Genomic DNA, 18,194 nt, shown 5'->3' on the forward strand with positions numbered 1-18,194 from the left:
TGCGCCCACGCACCTTTTATCTTGCCTTTATTCTGTTCTTTCAGACTTCCTCTCTCTCCTTCCCTTCTCTCTCAGTCTCACTTAGCCTTTAAGTTGGCCTTTTTTCTGTTTGTCAGGTTTTGTTTGTTTCTAAAACCCTATTCCTTCAACAACTTTTATTTGTCTCTGTAATTAACCCCATATTATTTCAACCGGCCTGTCTGGCTTTGTCTAAATAAAACTTTTATAGTCAAGTTTTTGTTCTATTCAATAGCATAGAGGTCACAGGGGAGACAAAACTCATGAAATATTTGTAATCTTTTTCATTCACATACGCATTGGTGCAAAAATCACTCTAACAATGGCATCATTCCCTTCTTATGAGTTAACTAGACTTGGACATTATCTGCACCTCCTTTCCATCATCTGTAAAATGGGAAAACAAAACAAAAAATAAACAAAAAAAAACCCCCACATTTTTCCCAAAGGTGTATGAGTTCATGGGAATGTAAAGTTAACTTCACAATTCCCAGAACATGTTCAAGTGCTCTGGAAAAAAAAGAAATGTCTATCTTCTCCTTACTATATGGAAAGGACTGCACTGAGACCTGTTAATATAACAAGAAGATAAAATAGCCTCTCTTCTCAAGCTTATAAACAGTAGAGCCGACATAGGTAGAAATAGTAACTTCACTTCTAGAATCAATTGTCATGATTCCCTAAACTTCAAAAAGAATGAGGCAATAAATAAATATAAAGAAAGAAGGAGGCAATAATATAAAAATATATATAAATAAATAAATATAAAATGAAGGCAGTCCTAATTATTATAGGGATATTCAGTAAAGGGTTTATCAAGGACAAATTTCAATTAGGCTTTGAAGGACAGATACAATTTCAGCCAGTGAAGATGCAGAAGAGAGCACTCCAAAGAAAGGCATTGCCAGGGACTAAGGCCAGGGAGCAACTTCACTTCATGTTGATTAGAGCAACAGCAATCCAGAGAGGCTCACAGGTGTATGGATGGGGTGGCAAGAAGGTGGGGGGAGTGGGATGAGAGATATATACATATAATAGGTGATATATAAGTGTAGACCAAGACCAGCTGTGGTGCGCGGGATTTAAATGCTGGGCTGGGAAGCCTGGATTTCATCCTATAGTGGTTGAAGAACCAATACGGAGTTTTGACCAAAGAAATGACATGATTGTGGCTTTAAGGTGGTCAATCAATCAGGATGGATTCGTGAAGAAAAGAAACATTGTGTGCAAAAAGATTGGAAGTTTAAAAGAATACTCTGGCAGGAGTCCAGGCGGATAGATAGGAAGGCCCGATGTGGGCAGTGAGGGTGAGAATGCGGGAGGGAAGAGGACGAAGTGAGGAAGGAAACACGGTGAGCGCGTGCACTGCTGCCTTGATCTCTGTATTTCTGACTCTGTGTCACCTTCTCTCCATGGGCCTTCCTGGAGCTCTGACTCTCCCAGATTCTGTTTTCTTTCCATACCCATCTTTGTTTCCTCTTCCTTCTGGAAACCCAGACACTGTGGGTCAATGCCCTTTCCTCAGAGTATTTGTCTGCAGTGAGGGGAAGGTGAAGGTCCCTTCTTCCAGAGCTTCTGTTCAGGTGAGAAAACAGCTTGCCTGGGAGCTGCTTGGAGACAAGGAGACTTTAGAACGTCCTTTCAAGTCTGGCCCATTAGGCAAACCTCTCCCAGCGCTTGTCTGCTTTGCTCCTCCAGTACTAAACAGTTCTGAATCCCCCTGGTCCTCCATCTGTCTGCATGTGTCCTAGATCTCCCTGGGCAGGGATTAGGTAATTGTGCCATTCCCATCAGCATGCCCAGGGGTCTGGCAGGAGGGAAGCCGCCGGCTGGCAGCAGTGGGCTGAGCAGGAGCCAGGGGAGCGTCTGCTCCAGGAGGCCCTGAGCAGCTTGCGGCTGTGCCTGGCCCTCTACGGGGCAGCCATGTGCATGCCTGCCCTGGATCGGCCTCGGCTCAGGGGCCAGCTCTCAGAGGAGGAGAGAGCACTTACCTTTATCCAGCGGGGAACACGAGTCCTTCCCGCTACATTAATGAAGAAAAGAACTTGGGCTATAGACTCGCCAAAAATTAAATGATCCAAAAAGTAAATGATCCAAAAGTGTTTCCATTGACTTTAGAGTACATTCAAATGTGTGTGTTTGTGTGTGTGTGTTTTCAACATGTAACAATATATGTGTGTTTAATATACGTACCTTTGCAGGGGAGGAATAAATTAGGAGTTTGCAATTAACATATACATACTACTATATATAAAATAGATAAACAACAAGGATCTACTGTATAACACAGGGGACTATATTCAATATCTTGTAATAACCTATAATGGAAAAGAATATGAAAAAGTGTGTGTGTATATATGTATATGTGTATATATACATAAAACTATAACTATAATATATATGTATTAAGTTATATATACATATAACTGAATCACTTGGCTATACACCTGAAACTAACACAACATTGTAATCAACTATACTTCAATTAAAAAAATACATACATACCTTCAAACATCTATACACATATGTATACCTTAATATGTTTGTTTAAATATAGATACATTAATATGTGTGTGTACACACCACACACACACACACGCACCCCAAAAACTAGGAATGTATTAACTGGCATGGATAAACAAGCTTTATATGAAATATTTTTCATCTGTCATCTACAACATGAATTATCCATATGGAAAGCAGAGAACATGCTGTATTTGCAATCACGTAAACAACATGATCAACATCTTCCTATTCTCTCCCACTTAAGGGGCGGGGTGGGAGGGAAGGGCACAACCCTAGGAATAAGGCAATTTCTCAATTTGATCTTTGATAAGTTTACTTTAGCTAAATGTAGATTATGGACTTGCCAGACATGTTGTGGTAGTTGTCGCTAGAGAATAAGTTCATTGCCTAGAAAATTGCCGTCTAAATTGATAAATTGAAAGTACCCAGTTTCTTAAGATAGCCGACTAGTAATTATGAAACCACGTAAAGCACCCCTTGATTTTATGTTTTGTAGTCCACTTTTGCTCCATCTATTAGCTTTTGTTCAATCATCATTCGCTCATTTTTTCCCCAAAATATGTGTAATCTGTCAGAGAAAATGAACATTTGCTGCTCATGAAAATATTAAGATGAGAGCAACTTCAGGTATCTAAGGGCACAATCATCTCATCTTATAGATGAGAAAACAAAAGCTCAGAGAGTTTACATGATTTGCCACGGTCTCATATTTATTTACACATTTCTACATAGGTTTTTACAATATCTGGAACCTCCTTCAAATGGTTTATTTTGAAGACTGACAACGTTAAGAACTTAACTTTGTGACTTATAGCTGGTTTAGATGCTATATAAACAGCAATTTCTTCTTCCTTTCCTTGAGTCTTTAGCCCATTATTTTCTAAAATTTTCTTCAGTTCACATTTAACAAGTTAATGCATTTACTTACATACATGTGAGATATTGATCAAACATTTTACTTTTTTGTGTATTATGACAGCCATAACGGGATTCCCTTGATTTTATGATCAACTACCTCCCTGGTTACTATGCATCTAAACCTGACCTTGGCCACAATTTTCTTTGATTTATTTAATATTTGTTGTAATTCACTTTAGCCATTTTAGCAAAGTGACTGAGGCTTTGAGGGGTTAATTAACTTAACCAAGGTTATTCAACCAGTAAGTTATCCAGAATTATCATAATAATCTATTAACCTCATCCCAGAAAGTGTGTATTATTTAACCACAAATAAAGCAGGACTTCACTTATCTAAAACAAACAAACAAACAAACAAAACATGGTAATCAGATAGGCTTCTAATTGCTTGATCTAGCTAATCAGTAAATATCTCTGAGTATCAGCTTCCTCCTCTGTTAAACAGCATCTATAATACTTGAACTTCTTGTCTCACATTGTGGTCAACATTGAATGATAACTGGGTAGAAATTCTTTATTAATTTATACTCTGTCAAATTATAAACTTACATAGCAAGGTCATATATTCATTTGTGTATTCACAGCACTTGGCTTAGTGCCTAGCCCATATGAAATGCTCAATAACTATTTGCAAAATTGAACTGAAAATAAATATATAGTACTATGTGAGATGATAGTATTGCTCTCCTACATAGTCTTAGGTCAGATGACAGCAAAAAGCTATCACAAGGCTTCTTTTAGCTCCAGGCCAATTTCTGGAAAAGAAAGAAAAATGCAATGCTTCCTATTTCCCAAATTCAGGAAATTTGCCTTTAGGATTTCTGTTAAATGTGTCCCAATGATCAGTTAGAAAATATCATATTCCAACATGTAGAGTATTAGTTCAAAGGCTTGGATTTTGATATTGGCCCCAGTCATTGATCAACTGTATAAATTCAAAGGATTTTTTTCTGCTTTCTTGTTCTCAGTGTCCTCATCTCTTCCCATCCACTCCCAGTAATAATAATGATAACGATAATAAGATTACTTCCTTTGTGCCAGAACCTGAGATAAACCCTTTATTGGCATTATCATCACTTCTAATTCTTATATCGACTCTATGGATTTGGTGGAATTTTTATTCCCTTTTTGTCAAGAAGGAACTTGAGACATAGAGATGTTAAGTAAATTGCCTAGTTAGCTTCAAACTCAGCCAGTTAGCTTCAAACCCAAGTCTGTCTGAGTCAACCCTTCGAACTAAAGAACTCTAATAACTCCCTAAATAAGCCTGCTACCATCACCATCAGTACTCCCCAGTCATATTAGAGGCAAAGAGAAAATTCAATGTGAGAGTAATCGAAGAATAATGAGTAGTAACATGAATGGTAATAAATACCACTTATTAAGTACTTACTATGTGCTTTGGACATTTTATCTCAATTAATTCATCAGAATGACCCTATGAGGAAGTCATTGCTATTATTGTCCTTTTAAATTTCAGAGAATGGGGATTTTGCAAGGTAATCAATTTAATAAAGGTTATTCAACTAGTAAGTTACATAACTAAAGTATTTACTAGATCCTAAAGCCAATGCTTGCAATTAATGCACCAAACTATACTCTGAAGTTAGATAGACAGAAAAAAAATAATCTTGAAGATAGGCTGCTCCTACATTGTAAAAAAAATTATTATTTTTATATCCATAATTCCCTGTTAAAACTTTTTTTCTAAAACTCTAAAGATATATAAGATGACAGCCATGAAATGGATTTAAGCCTGCAGAAAGATGGGCACTTTCAAGAAACAACGCATTGGTCTGTGAGCTAGCCTGTATCTACATAGTCTATATAGGCAACGTACAATTGAAAGTTGAACTTTTGTCAATAGAAAGAGAGTCTTTTCTCAGGTTCTATTTCAGAGCCTGGGTATGGGCCAGCCTGAGTCACAGATGCAACAGAGTGCCATATGTCATCTGGACAACTTTAGGGGTGTCAAAAAGTACCTCCTTTTCCACCATCTCTAGCCTTTTGTAGATATGACAACCTTATGTACCTACCAGCCAACCAGACAAACAACCAAATCTTTTGGATAAATCAGCTCGCTCAAATCCTTGCCCTTCCATTCACTAGCAATGTGAGCTTGAACAGGTGACTCTATGCCTTAGCTTCGTAATCTGTAAAATGAGGATGATAATAGTATCTCCCTTTGGGGGTTGTTTTAGATTGAATGAATACATGTAAATCACCTAGAAAAGTGACGGTCCATAGTAAGAATTCCTAACAGCTGGATGTGATTGTCGTTTGTATCTGTCAGTTTATCTGTATTCCTCTAGAATATTCTTTGCTAAATATTCTCTTAAGCATCAAATGATGTGTACATTATTATTCATTCAGTATTGCAAAAGATTGGAAAAATCCAAAATTTGTAATTTAATGTCATAAATTATGGTTTTTTGATGTAAAATATTAACCAGCTATAACAAAGAATTAAGAAACTTTTATGACATATGAAAATACCCAAATGTATGTGTTGAAATAAAGTATGCAGAACTGTGTTATATCATGCTACCAATAATAGAAGAAAAAAGGAGTGGATAATCTAACAATATTTGTACCTAATGTGCCTAGTATTTGCTTCTATATGTATAAAAGATCTCTGGTAACTCGTAAACTAAAAATTAAAAAGTAGTTTCTAGTTGGAGAGTAGGTACTGGACAGATGGATGATGGGATGGGAGAATGACTTTCATTCTGTAATTTTTGTTTCTTAAATATTTTAAACCAATTCTTTCCCTTGATTAACCAACAATATTTTATTAAAATTTATTTTTATCATCATCATCATTATTTCTTTGTCATCAGCAGTTTATGCATGTGAGAGGGACCTTGGAAATCTTTAACTGGAGAAATCTGAAAGAAACAATCATAGAAGGAGTTATTAAGAAGCAGTTCTTGGGCTTCCCTGGTGGCGCAGTGGTTGGGAGTCCACCAATGCAGGGGACACAGTTTCAATCCCTGGGCTGGGAGGATCCCACATGGTGCAGAGCAGCTAAGCCCGTGCACCACAGCTACTGAGCCTGTGCTCTAGAGCCCACGAGCCACAACTATTGAGCCCACGTGCTGCAACTACTGAAGCCCACGCGCCTAGAGCCAGTGCTCTGCAACAAGAGAAGCCACCACAATGAGAAACCCGTGCACCACAATGAAGAGTAACCCCCACTCACCACAACTAGAGAAAGCCCATGTGCAGCAACGAAGACCCAATGCAGCCAAAGATAAATAAATGTTTTTTTTTTTTAAAAAAGAGAAGTCGCCAAAAACCATGCTTCATACTTTTTTGAAGAGTTGGTAGGCCCACCTAAATTTTGGATAGCAGTTCATCTTCCCATGGCCCACCTCTCTGTAAGTCATCTAAGTCACCTCTTTGGTGGCTTAGAATGCTCAAAGCCCTAGATTTCTGTAAATGGGAAGATTTTTTTTTCTCAATTGCAGATTGCGCAGTTGATGATGTGAGTGGTAGAGTGCACCTAGGCTTCTAGCTACTTGGTTTAGACCTTTCAAATCTTATGACAAGATCAGTTGAAATATGGAATGTATAAATCCTTCTGACAGATCAGCCTGTACTCTGCTGCTGCTCACAGGATTTAGAGTCCAAGGAAATGAATAGGTGAGAGTGAAGAAAAACTTTGAAGACTGACAATGCAACACAATGTCTAATAAGACTCACAGCTTTATTTCTGCTAGAAAAAAGAGGAAAAACTTTTTTTTTACAAAATGTTTAAGCAATTGCTTTGCATTATTGGATAAAGTCCCCCAGAAGAAAAAGGCCATCTGGGGCTGGAGAGTAGGTTCTTTCCAATTACACTGCGTTTCCAGATTTTATTCAATTATAAAGCCTCTCTGAACAATCCCACTGGTTCATGGGTACCATACTCCCCAAAGGCATAAACAACAGATTCCCAAATGATAACTGGCTCACCTTAGAGTGCAGGAAAGAAATCTAAAAGTATTAACTTGCATAGGCGTTCGAATTATTGCTGCTTTTTATAAAATTATTACAGGTAACTCTGCACTAACTTCCTCCTTTTCCCTCACCCCACAACTCAGGAATTCCTAGCAAAATCATCAGCTACTTTCCAAACAAAGTCTTAGGGAGGGTTTGCAAGCACATGTATAGAACCCAAGGAATTTGCATGGAAGGAAGAAATAAATTAAATAAATAATAGCTAATAAATAATTGAGACAACATTCATTATCTACAAACTTAAATGCAACAAAATGCTAGCTTCAAAGATAGATCCCCCATAGCCTCTCAGGAAGGTAAGTGCCAGTATAGACTCAGAAAGCGCATAGGATGGCTTTATAGATCATTTTACTTGTCTATTCCCTCCAGGGTAAATCGTGGTGAGGGGAACCACTTTGGTGGCTGATGGGGTTTAAGATCTCTCTTCAAGGATACTTTCTGGTGGATTTGCAAACCAAGGGTGCGAAAACAGCAGGATTAGTGCTGCAAGAAAAATGGAAAGAAAATGACTTAGACTGTAAGGAGACAATAAATAAAAGGGTAAACAAAGTCAAGATACACAAATAGTTTGGCAGGTTTTAGGGGATGGCTAAGCTGTAGAAAATGACATACTAATCTGCCTTATCAATTTTATTCATTGGCCCTATTTATGTACCCTGCCTGCTTCCTAAACTTATCCTCTCTGGCAGGAGCAGGATATGATCCACTATCATGTAAACCATTTAGGCTTTTGTTTTGTTTTAAATCATTGTCCTGGCAGATTGAACAGGACAATGAAATTTCTCAGATCACATTTCTCTAGAAAAGAATAAACTTGACAAAATTGCTGCTGATATAAAGGAAAGAGGAGTTACATGAAGAAAAATAAACATCCTGCAAAATCAGGATAAACCTGTGATGAAGACATAAATTGGTAAAAGCATTCACTGACCTTGGATTTGATTTCTGCATCCCTAAGTCTGGTCATTTAAGATGTTCTCTATAATATGTAATAACATATTTTAGAATTGAGGAAGAGGTAACAATTAGTGGGGAAGGAGATAAGGAATTATATATATGTTGGAAAAATTCAAGTTTGGTCAATAAATTGGTTGGTGCTTGTGCTTCTAGAAAATATGTGTGGACAAAGGCTAGCGGTTTTAATCATTTTCTTTAACAAAAGGAAATTCATCTTGCCAAAGAAGACCTAGTGGTTTTCTCATGGGTGGGTGTGAGCTGGAGAGAGTCCCCAAATGATGGTCAGTTAGTATCCAACAGCCATTTTATTGCTCTTGAATATGACCTGGGTTATTTGCTGATTCCAATAGCAATACCTGAGCTTCATCAGAATTTCCAGGGCCCTCTGATTATGAAGGCTATGAAATGGTCTAGATGACTTCTCCAAGTCCCATTGGTTGTAAGAGTCTGAGGTTTCAGTGACTTGCTTGCCCCACCTCTAGTACTGAGAAAAGTGCTTTTGAAATGTCATCAAGAACCAAGTTGGTATGAGATCTCTATAATGGTTCTCAAATTACTAAGGAAGATATGTTCAGCTTTCAGCCCAACAAGAAATAGAGCTAATCCCTTAAAGAACATTGTTCACAGTGACAGCCAAGTTAGAATGTTAGCCTCTGGAAGCTATTTTTAGATAAATGCAAAGAAGTCCTATCATCAAGTCCCCAAGAGAAATGCACCTGGTGCTCCTTTGGCAATTCCATTTGATCATTCACGCACGGTGTCCATTTCCTATTATTCCTCAATCCTTCCACTTTCAAGAAGTTTATAGGAGTGATCACCAAAGTCATAGAATTTCAGAACTGTGAAGGACTTCAGAAATTATCTAGACTTAGAACAATTGCCTGATTTTACCAGTAAGTAAACAGAGGCCAGAAATGAAAAATTAATTGGCATAGATCATTCAATGAGTTTTTGGCACCACTAGGATAGGACCCAGGGCTTCTGTTCTATTTTCACATGATTGTAAACTATCAGATAATTTCACTTTAAGACGCTAAATAAAGGAATCAATACAATATGAGAAGCTGATGAGAAAAGAGTGTGACAAGTGTAGGAAGGCATAAACAGACTGGGACTATTGTGTTTGATATGTATCTAGAGGGTTCCATTAAGGTCACTGAGTCTTCAGCTCAACCACTTGAGTTATGGGAAATGTCTCCACATCTTCCTCTGAAATTCTGGTCTGACTGCCCTAATCAGTGAAGATGGTATTGAGTTGGGCCCCAATGCCATGATGCGGGTAGGAATCATAGGACATATCTATGGGAACATCATAGCGGGGGGTACCAGCCTGAAAGGGAGTTGAATGCACATGCCCTGAGCTGAGACTTGCAGAGGGGTAATGTGGCATGAAGCTGTAGGATTTATCCAGGTCAGGAGAGCCATCTTGCTTCAAGGAGAAGTTCCCACTGATGCTGAGGGGTGGAGTGAGTGGGCCCTCATAAGGTGGTGTACTGCAGTCAGGTGGGTGGCTCCCAAAGGATGATTCTCCCAAACTCTTGAATACTGGGGGTTTGAGATTAATAAGATGTGTTTCCATATGGCCATAAGGAGGGCTGGGGAGCCCGGGAGACTGATAGTTGAAGTTGTGGACAGAGATGGCAGAGTCACAAATAGGAGATTTCTCCTCACGCTTCTCCAGGAGGACAGACTGAGAGCCCAGCTGGAGGCATCCAGCCACCAGGTTGCTTGTGGGCTGAGAGAGCCCTTTACAGAGCATCTCCACAAAGCCCTTCCCTTCAGGTGTCTGTCCAGTTTCTAGGACCTCAGACAAAGCCCAAATATAGTTCCTGGCCAGTCTAAGAGTCTCTATCTTGGAGAGCTTTTGGGTCTTGGAGTAACATGGCATGACCCTCCTCAGGTTGTCCAGGGCATCATTCAGGCCGTGCATCCGGGTCCGTTCCCTAGCATTAGCCTTGACTCTTCGAGCCCTGAATCTCTCCAGGCGAGCTTTTGTCATCTTCTTTTTCTTGGGACCTCTTCTCTTAGGCTTCTCCCCATCTTCTTCCTCTTCTTCTTCCTCCTCAATACTGTCATGCTCTTCAGCTAAGCTGCCAAGCACCCCATAAGCACCTGGTCTTCTCTCCTCTTCCTTTATCTCATTCTGAGAGGCCAAACCTTTGTCCATCCAAGATGGTGTGTTGACCAACTCTGTCATCTCCTTGGGTTTCACATAAGTTTTTGCCATTGCCAGACTCTGGAAAAGGAAACAGCAATGGTTAGTGCCTATGAACACCTGATTTGATTTAAAACTAAACTTTCTTATTATGTCTTAGATGTAAAGCACAGAATTTGTATTGGAATTCAATTTGTAATTATCTAGCCCAAATACTCCATTCTAAATAACTAAACTCAAATAAATGCCCAGGACACTCATTTAACTACAGAATTTATAAGAAAGTCAACTATAGAAAAAAGGAAATTGACTTGATTATTCATTGCAGTGTCAATACCTAACTCTTTTTATTCTCAGGTTCTTTATCTCATGGATAGTTTATGCAAAAATAACTGATATACCATTCAAAACATGTTTTTCTTTCTTCCTAGAGTTCAGATCATAAAAGGAAACAGCTAAGGTGACCATATACATTATTGTCCAAATAGAGAAACTTTTGAAAGGGAAAGAAGATGCTAAAGTAGTTATAATTAGATATGTAAATAATAATTGTAATTATTGCAAAATTTTAAAAGCATAGCAAACAATAACATAAGTAAACTGTTACGTATCTATACCACAAAATAAATGAAAAACTGTAGTGAGAGCATCCAGACTTTGTACATGTTCTACAAAGGACTACTTAATCTCCATTTAGAGATATATCACACACATCTAACCCATAACATCGCTTGTTTCCCACTGACTCTGCTGGTACACCACATGATGATGAAATATTTCTCTCACCATCCCCTGGAGGGCATTTTGTTTTTCAGTAAACACCTTGTGGTCTGTCTAGTGTTAGTGGTTTTAGAGGTGTTAGTACCATGGTGTTTAGAAAGGATCAGGAAAAGAGAGGAGGCCACCACTGATTATCTTTCAAATCCACCCATATGTTAAAAGTGAGAACTCTTCATTGAACACACATCTCACACCATCAGACAAGAACACAGCACCAGCTTGAATTACAAGCCAGAAGTCTGCCAAACCTATTTAAGATTATTGTAGTGCAACTATGATAATAAGATTTCATTAAAAATGAAATCTGGAACAGATTTTAAACTTCACAGAACATAGCGACTGCAAATATAGCAAAGACTGTTTCAGACAAACATGCAGAGTCTGATTACTTTAACTCGCTTGCCTAACAGATACCATATAGTCAGAATTTTCTATGAAAAACTTGCAATTGTAAAACTTATTTGAAAACCAGAAGAGACTGGTGATTTAGTCAACATTTCGCATCCAATTCTGGAAGAGACTGAATTGTTTTGAGATTTGTTGAGAGATTTGTAGGTATACAATTTACCAAATAAAAGTATCTGATAAACTCCACTAGGGCATCCCAGTTCGCTAGCTAGTCTTTGAAATGTTAAGCCCTCCATCACCTTTGTATATCAGAAAGGGGAGAGCATGATAAATGTTTTTTGATCCTTGAGGCTTGAGCCTCGAATCAATGAATGCAGGAATTAGTACATAGCTTTTTAAAATATAAATATATGATTTGATTTGTTTCTGGTAATCTGAGCTTGTTTTCCTTGTAACCTCATTTACCTCCTATAAATAATTAATGTGACTGCATTGCAAAAACAGCCTAGGTTTCATGTTAATCAGCATGGAAATCATGTCAGCTTGACTTACTCACTTAATAAGGCTTCCTGGGTAAGCAGCTTTATTGAAAACACACATTGGAACCTATTGGTCAACTGGCTGCCTAGGCCAAGTCAGAAAATCCCACTTTTAATATGGATGATGGAGCTTGTGTGCTGAGCTGCACTTCTAACGCAGGCAGATATCCAGAGGGAGGGTGAAAGACCTAATTAACTTTCTGTTAAAGTAACACAGACCTTTCAGAGGCAGGTGCACTCTGAGGCCAAAGAGGATGGAGTGGGCTTGGGAAACCTAATGTTCCACACGTCATTATAATAACATTTGTGTAGTCTTAGAGCAAAACTTTGAGGGAAAAGGGGACTGTTATGCTCATTTTATAGTTGAGGTCACTGCAGGTCAGGTACATTAAGTGATGGAAATGCTAAGACATAGAGCAGGACATAACACCAGTTCTTCTGATCCCAAATACGAGGTTTTATGCTTTTTTTTTTCTCCTTTTTATTTTCATCACACTATGGGAAGAAAGAAAGGCACTTTGACTTCAAGAGATGTGGATCAGTAGAGCTAAGTCACCAGGAAATGATCTTCATCCAAAGGGAGCTGAGTTTCAGTGTCCTCTGCTTTTTAACTCTCATGTTCCAGGATTCCTTCCTCTTCCAAATGGTTTTCTTGTTGCTTTCATTCATTTATTCCCTCTCCTTGTTTTTACTCTGTTTCCTTCTCCTTTGCCTCTTCCTTCTGTTTCTCTCATCTCCTCTTCATCGTCATCCTTATCGCTGGGTTGTACATACATTCACAGAGAGGAGAGAAGGAAGAGGCAGGAGAGGAAAGGAGAATCGCCTGAATTGCCCCTGAAATGGAACACCATCCTAGCCTCTGTATTTGAGCATTTTTATCATCCCCACCTCTGTAGCTCTGGATAGCCAAGCTCTGTCAATCCTCACAGCCATCACGAAGTAGGATTAGAAGAACAGAGTAGACTACACTTTGCTTTTAACACAATTTGATGGTTTTTGTAGGAGTCAAAGAGCTGCTTTCAAATCAGATTTACATCAGGTATAAAAGAAAAGGACCAAATGACTTTGGCTAAAATGATTTAAAAAGGCAACCAGTTTTCATCTTTGTTCTCTTACTAACCATGGAAAGGATGTAGATGGCTCCAGTTTATCTTTCTCTTTTCCTGTAGGTTCTGGTCCATTAGCTCTGAGGGAATCCCATGAATATGTAGTGTAGTGTCAAAAGCATGGCAGCGGGGCACATTCTAATCCAAACTCTTTTAATTCCTGGTTGTTGGTCTCAAACACATTACATACGCCCTCTGATCTTCATTTCCTCTTTGATAAAATAAGGATAAGATATATTTAACATGGTTTCACAAGACAAAAATATGAGAAAGGATTTTGTAAACTTTAAATGCTGGAAAACATTATCCATATATTTATTTCTTCTGTTTATTCTTGGGTTTTCTTACCCAATTCATTCACACATTTGCTTATTCAAAAATAAAAATTATTTCTCATAGGCAAATAGTAAAAGGAGATTATATTAATTACAGTGCCTCTTATCTATATGGAACCTCTGATTGGCTCAGATCATCTGACAATTGCCTAATAACGGTCCCTTTTCCCCAATGTGGCTGGACAGCACAGACCCTGGAGTCAGATTACCTGAGTTCAAATTTCAGCTCAGTTACTTACTAGGTATGTGACCTTAGGCACGTTTCATAATCTTTCTGTGCCTCAGTCTCCTCCTCTTTAAAATGGGAATAATCATAGCCCTACCTCACCAGATTACTGTGAACATAAAATGAACTAATAATTTTAAAGACTTTGAATAGTGCCAGACATTGTAAATGCCATGTAAGTGTTAGGTATTTTGTTCCTGAAGTTCACCATGAGTTTTTCTGGCTACGTGGACAAAATAAGTGTAATTGCAATCTATGTGTAATGTTGATTTTACACCAGCAAAAGCCAATGGCTCCATCTCAACAGCCACTTCAAAAACTTCCCCGATAAACCCACTCCCCCAACCTCCTAATGAAATTAAATATGAAAGTTCCTATTCTGTTACAAAGGGTAAGGAAACAGAGCTCCACCAGCTGCCTTTACTGGGTTGACTAATACTCTTCCGCCATATTCCAGAAGGACGTTAGCCTCTTTCATCCTGTTTTATAACTGGGAGAGAGCAGTTGGCTGGACTCCTCCTCAGTCACATGGATTTTCAGGGTCATGAAGTTCCTGGTGAAATACAGACCACCCTTAGCATTTGGACATTTTTCCTTTTGTCTCTGGTTAAACAATATTGGGGATAAGACTTTCCTACCAGAATCTAGTGCCAGAGCTCTGAGGAGAAACATAAAGAGTCTCTCAAATAGAAGTAAATGCTAGGACTCCTCAAAGATAAGGGAAAACAAAAAACAAAAAACCTTTCCTTTGACTTTTCCCACCTAAATATCTTCAGTGCATCAAAAAGTTAGCAGGAAAAAAAAAAAGAGACAAACATCCAGTTTTCGATTTGGACGTTGAAAATGTGTGATGCACTTCTGAGTTTTGATCAAGGAAACCAACGTGGCTCTCTCAGGAGAGGTACCTAATTCTACCATGGCTCTCAGCCTGATAATGAACAAGCTCAGAGGTGTATTGAAAGAAGCAGGAAACTGAAACCCTGTTCCATCACTCACTTATTACATGAGCAGAGAAAATATTATTTTAATTCTCTTACCCTTGGGGCAAAATGGAAATAATATTTTTGTCTTTCATGTCTCATTGAGAAGCTTTTATGAAAGCCAGTACTTTGTAAAGTTATTATGCAAATGTAAGAGGTGGCAATTGTTTGAAAGAAGCTGTATGGGAAAGTCTATAGCACTATTGCACAAAGCACCACGATACACCATTTTTAGGTTTCCCCAATTCCTAGAAAGGAAATTAGCTCTCCAAATGTACATGAAACAGACTCCAGTATAACAAAAGTCAAAGAATACTGGCTTCGGAGGCACAAAACAGGCCCCCCTGCAGCTCTCCCAAACACACTCTGATCCTGTAAAGCTCATTTTATTTTGTAATCATGGAATTGGATTTCCTTATGCATCTACACATTATAACAGAATTTTCCCCTTTCTTTAGGATCCTTCTGTGAAATTTCAAATTTAACCAATTCACTCAAATTCGAAATGTTTTTCCACATTCTTTTCATTTTTTAAAAAATCTGTTCTGGAAAAACATGTTTGCTCAAGCAATGATTATGACTTCTCAATGCTTTCATCACTGGGGATGAGTGTCATCATTGGCAGTTACTATCATGTGGGGCTATCCTGGAATCCATCCTACACTTTTACTAATTTTTGAATTGTCGTGGAGAAGTTTCTATTGATGAATACGTGAGTAAGGAGCACTTGCGGGTGTGTTTGTGGTGATTAGACAGTGTCTTTCCTCTTAAAAGCTGATTGTACTAACTTTACCTTCTGATCTTATGACTAAATTCTAAACACAATAGGAAGGGGACTATTCAGTCCAGTTTCTAGGGAATCTAAGGATTGGAGAGACTGAATGTCTTGCTTGGATTTGCAGTCTTTGCACTGAAGACAGAATGCAGACCACGGTTCTCAGAAGTTCTGCTGCCTGTAAACAGCCAGTAGGCTGTTCTGTGCTCTTCCTATTCAACCTTTTACATGCTTCCACTTTCCTTCTTGATTAATACCTGTACACACACACACACACACACACACACACACACCCCTTATCCAACATAGCCTCGTCATACTTTAGTTTTCATAGCCTCAGATCCTAAACCTGAACTTTGCAAACAGAAGTTATTCAATCCTTCGGTTTTCCCTCCTTGTTCTTCAAAACGTCATCTCTGGCCCCTCTGTCAAAAAATGAGGGAGCCGTTTTACATTTATTATCATTTTTCTGAACGCGTTTTTGTGAGTAGGTGAATGATGAGAGGCAGAGGAGGCAAAAATATACACGGACAATCTTTCTCTTCTGATTTCCCATCTGAAAGAGCTGAGGAAAAGGAAATGTTCCCCCACTAATGCCAACTGTCTAAGGATTTTTAGTGGAGCAAATGAGGGCAGTGGGGAGAATATATCCCATGGCTTTCCAACATCTTCTCTCATTCCCTTTTTCTATTTTCATTTCCCTTCCCACCCCCCACCCCCTTCACTCCTCACATAGCCAAAAATGCTGTGAGCAGAGAAGTGGATTGGGTCAATTCTTTCAACATATTTGGTGAAACACCTCAGGAAAGCAGTTAAACTTTTTTGCTCTTTTCTTCTGCATGAATAAAATGGAAGAATAAGTTTGGCAGGAGTGGGGGGGGTGTAATTTGTAATCTCTGCTTTATAAAACTGAGTGAGAGTATCTGGGTTTCACTTTGACAGACAGCTGTTATGGGAATTAGTGAAATTATTACCATTTTAATATCTGTCCCTAAGTGTTCTGACTCTCTCTGCTTCTCTGTTCAAGTTTCCTAAATCCTAATCCCTCTTTTCTTAGCCCAGAAATGACTTACCTCACCCCAACTGCTCCTCTAGGTCCGCGGGAACTACCCACAGAAACTTTAGTAGTCCCCATACCACCCCATCCGCTGGCTCACCTCTGTCAGTGGCAATCTCTGGCGTGAACTCTGTGAATCTGTGTCCTGGAGGAGGCTCAGAGAAGCCAAGTCTCCCTGACCATCCAGATCATAGGAGGAGGTGCTTTTAGCGATCCATGTTAAACCCGGCCACTGCCTCTTAGGAATGCCCCCGGGTCTGGTTTCTCTGACTGCTACTTATTCTACTCCTTCCTTGGAGTTCTGTGTGTTCCTCCAGGACGCCTTTGGGCTGCTGCAGATGGTTTAGTCGGTCTTCAGTACCTCCTCTCCCTGGTTAGTTCCCTGGAGTGGAGTTTTCAGGACCACAGCCTCTGGGCAGCTCCTGCGCTCTGGCCCGAGCCTCAGAGTTGCAGCAGTTTTGATTGCTTTCCCAGCTGTCCAAGGAGGGGTGATGCTGCCCGCATCTAACTCCTCCCCTTCCCCAGCCGAAAGGCACGCCCACTTCAAAGGGCTCCTCTGGTCAGGTCCAGCTTAGCCATTTGTTTGTTTGTTTGTTTGTTTAAATGGGAATAGAGGTTGGTAGAAGGGGAATATGGGAGGAGAGTTGCTGAAGTTGAGAGGTAAAGAAAAAGATGACTGGAAATCTTTGTGGTTAAAAGGTAAGAAATGGGAGCGGACCAAAGTAGGCAATACAGGGAAAGAGAATTGGAGGTAGACTTGGAGAAAGAGCTAATAAAGGCAAATAAAAATATTGGTTAACGTCTGAAGAGTCAAAAAATGAGAAAGATACATGCCCAGGACATAGCATCACTGACTGTTACCTTACTCATGTGGATTGGTGTCTTTGGCTTTAAAACTTCCAAACTCTAAAAGTAGAAGTAAGAAGAATCTTCCTCTCCCTTCTTTCCGACCTATCAAACTTATTCCCATTTAAAACTCTTTCATTTTAATTAGTGAGTATAGACAAAGCTATATTTATTGTATTGTTCTTTCAACTTTTCTGTTTGTTTGAAATTTTAGAAAGAAAAAGCAAAAGAATGAAAGCTTTCATTCTGAGGACATTTAATTCCTCAAATTACAAACTGGCATTCACTACTGTTTTTCAAAAATATATCATTAAGCTTTCAGGTAGAAAAAGTTCACCTGAGTAGCAATGAACTTGGAAGGAAAGAAGGGTCAAATAATTCCTAAAATTCCTGTGGCATTTTGATGTAAGATTAAATTGTTAAAAGAGAAAAAAGAAAACTACATCTGGAAATATATAAAGAAAATACATGTATAAAGCACTTTATGACAGAGAGCTATCTGTGGACCAGGCTACCAAGTCAAAGTGTGAAATCTTCACTGTGGAGATTGTCAGATTTGGAATACTAACTTGTGTAAAAATTTACCAAGATCAAATAAATAATTCTGAGTTCTTTTTAAGATGTAA

General features: G+C 38.8%; 1 protein-coding gene across 1 annotated transcript; it reads right to left on the reverse strand.

Annotated features, from left to right (window-relative positions):
* Positions 1–9,652: 9,652 nt before the first annotated feature.
* NEUROD4 (neuronal differentiation 4) lies at positions 9,653–10,648 on the reverse strand. Its single transcript, XM_057704010.1, has one exon. It carries the CDS (start codon positions 10,646–10,648, stop codon positions 9,653–9,655), a length of 996 nt encoding a protein of 331 aa, XP_057559993.1.
* Positions 10,649–18,194: the final 7,546 nt, after the last annotated feature.

This window comes from Hippopotamus amphibius, chromosome 12 (assembly GCF_030028045.1).
Source record: "Hippopotamus amphibius kiboko isolate mHipAmp2 chromosome 12, mHipAmp2.hap2, whole genome shotgun sequence".
NCBI lineage: Eukaryota > Metazoa > Chordata > Mammalia > Artiodactyla > Hippopotamidae > Hippopotamus > Hippopotamus amphibius.

Excerpts from the sequence above, each read along its gene's own strand:
- NEUROD4 (XM_057704010.1), bottom strand. The coding sequence starts at position 10,648 with ATGGCAAAAACTTATGTGAAACCCAAGGAGATGACAGAGTTGGTCAAC.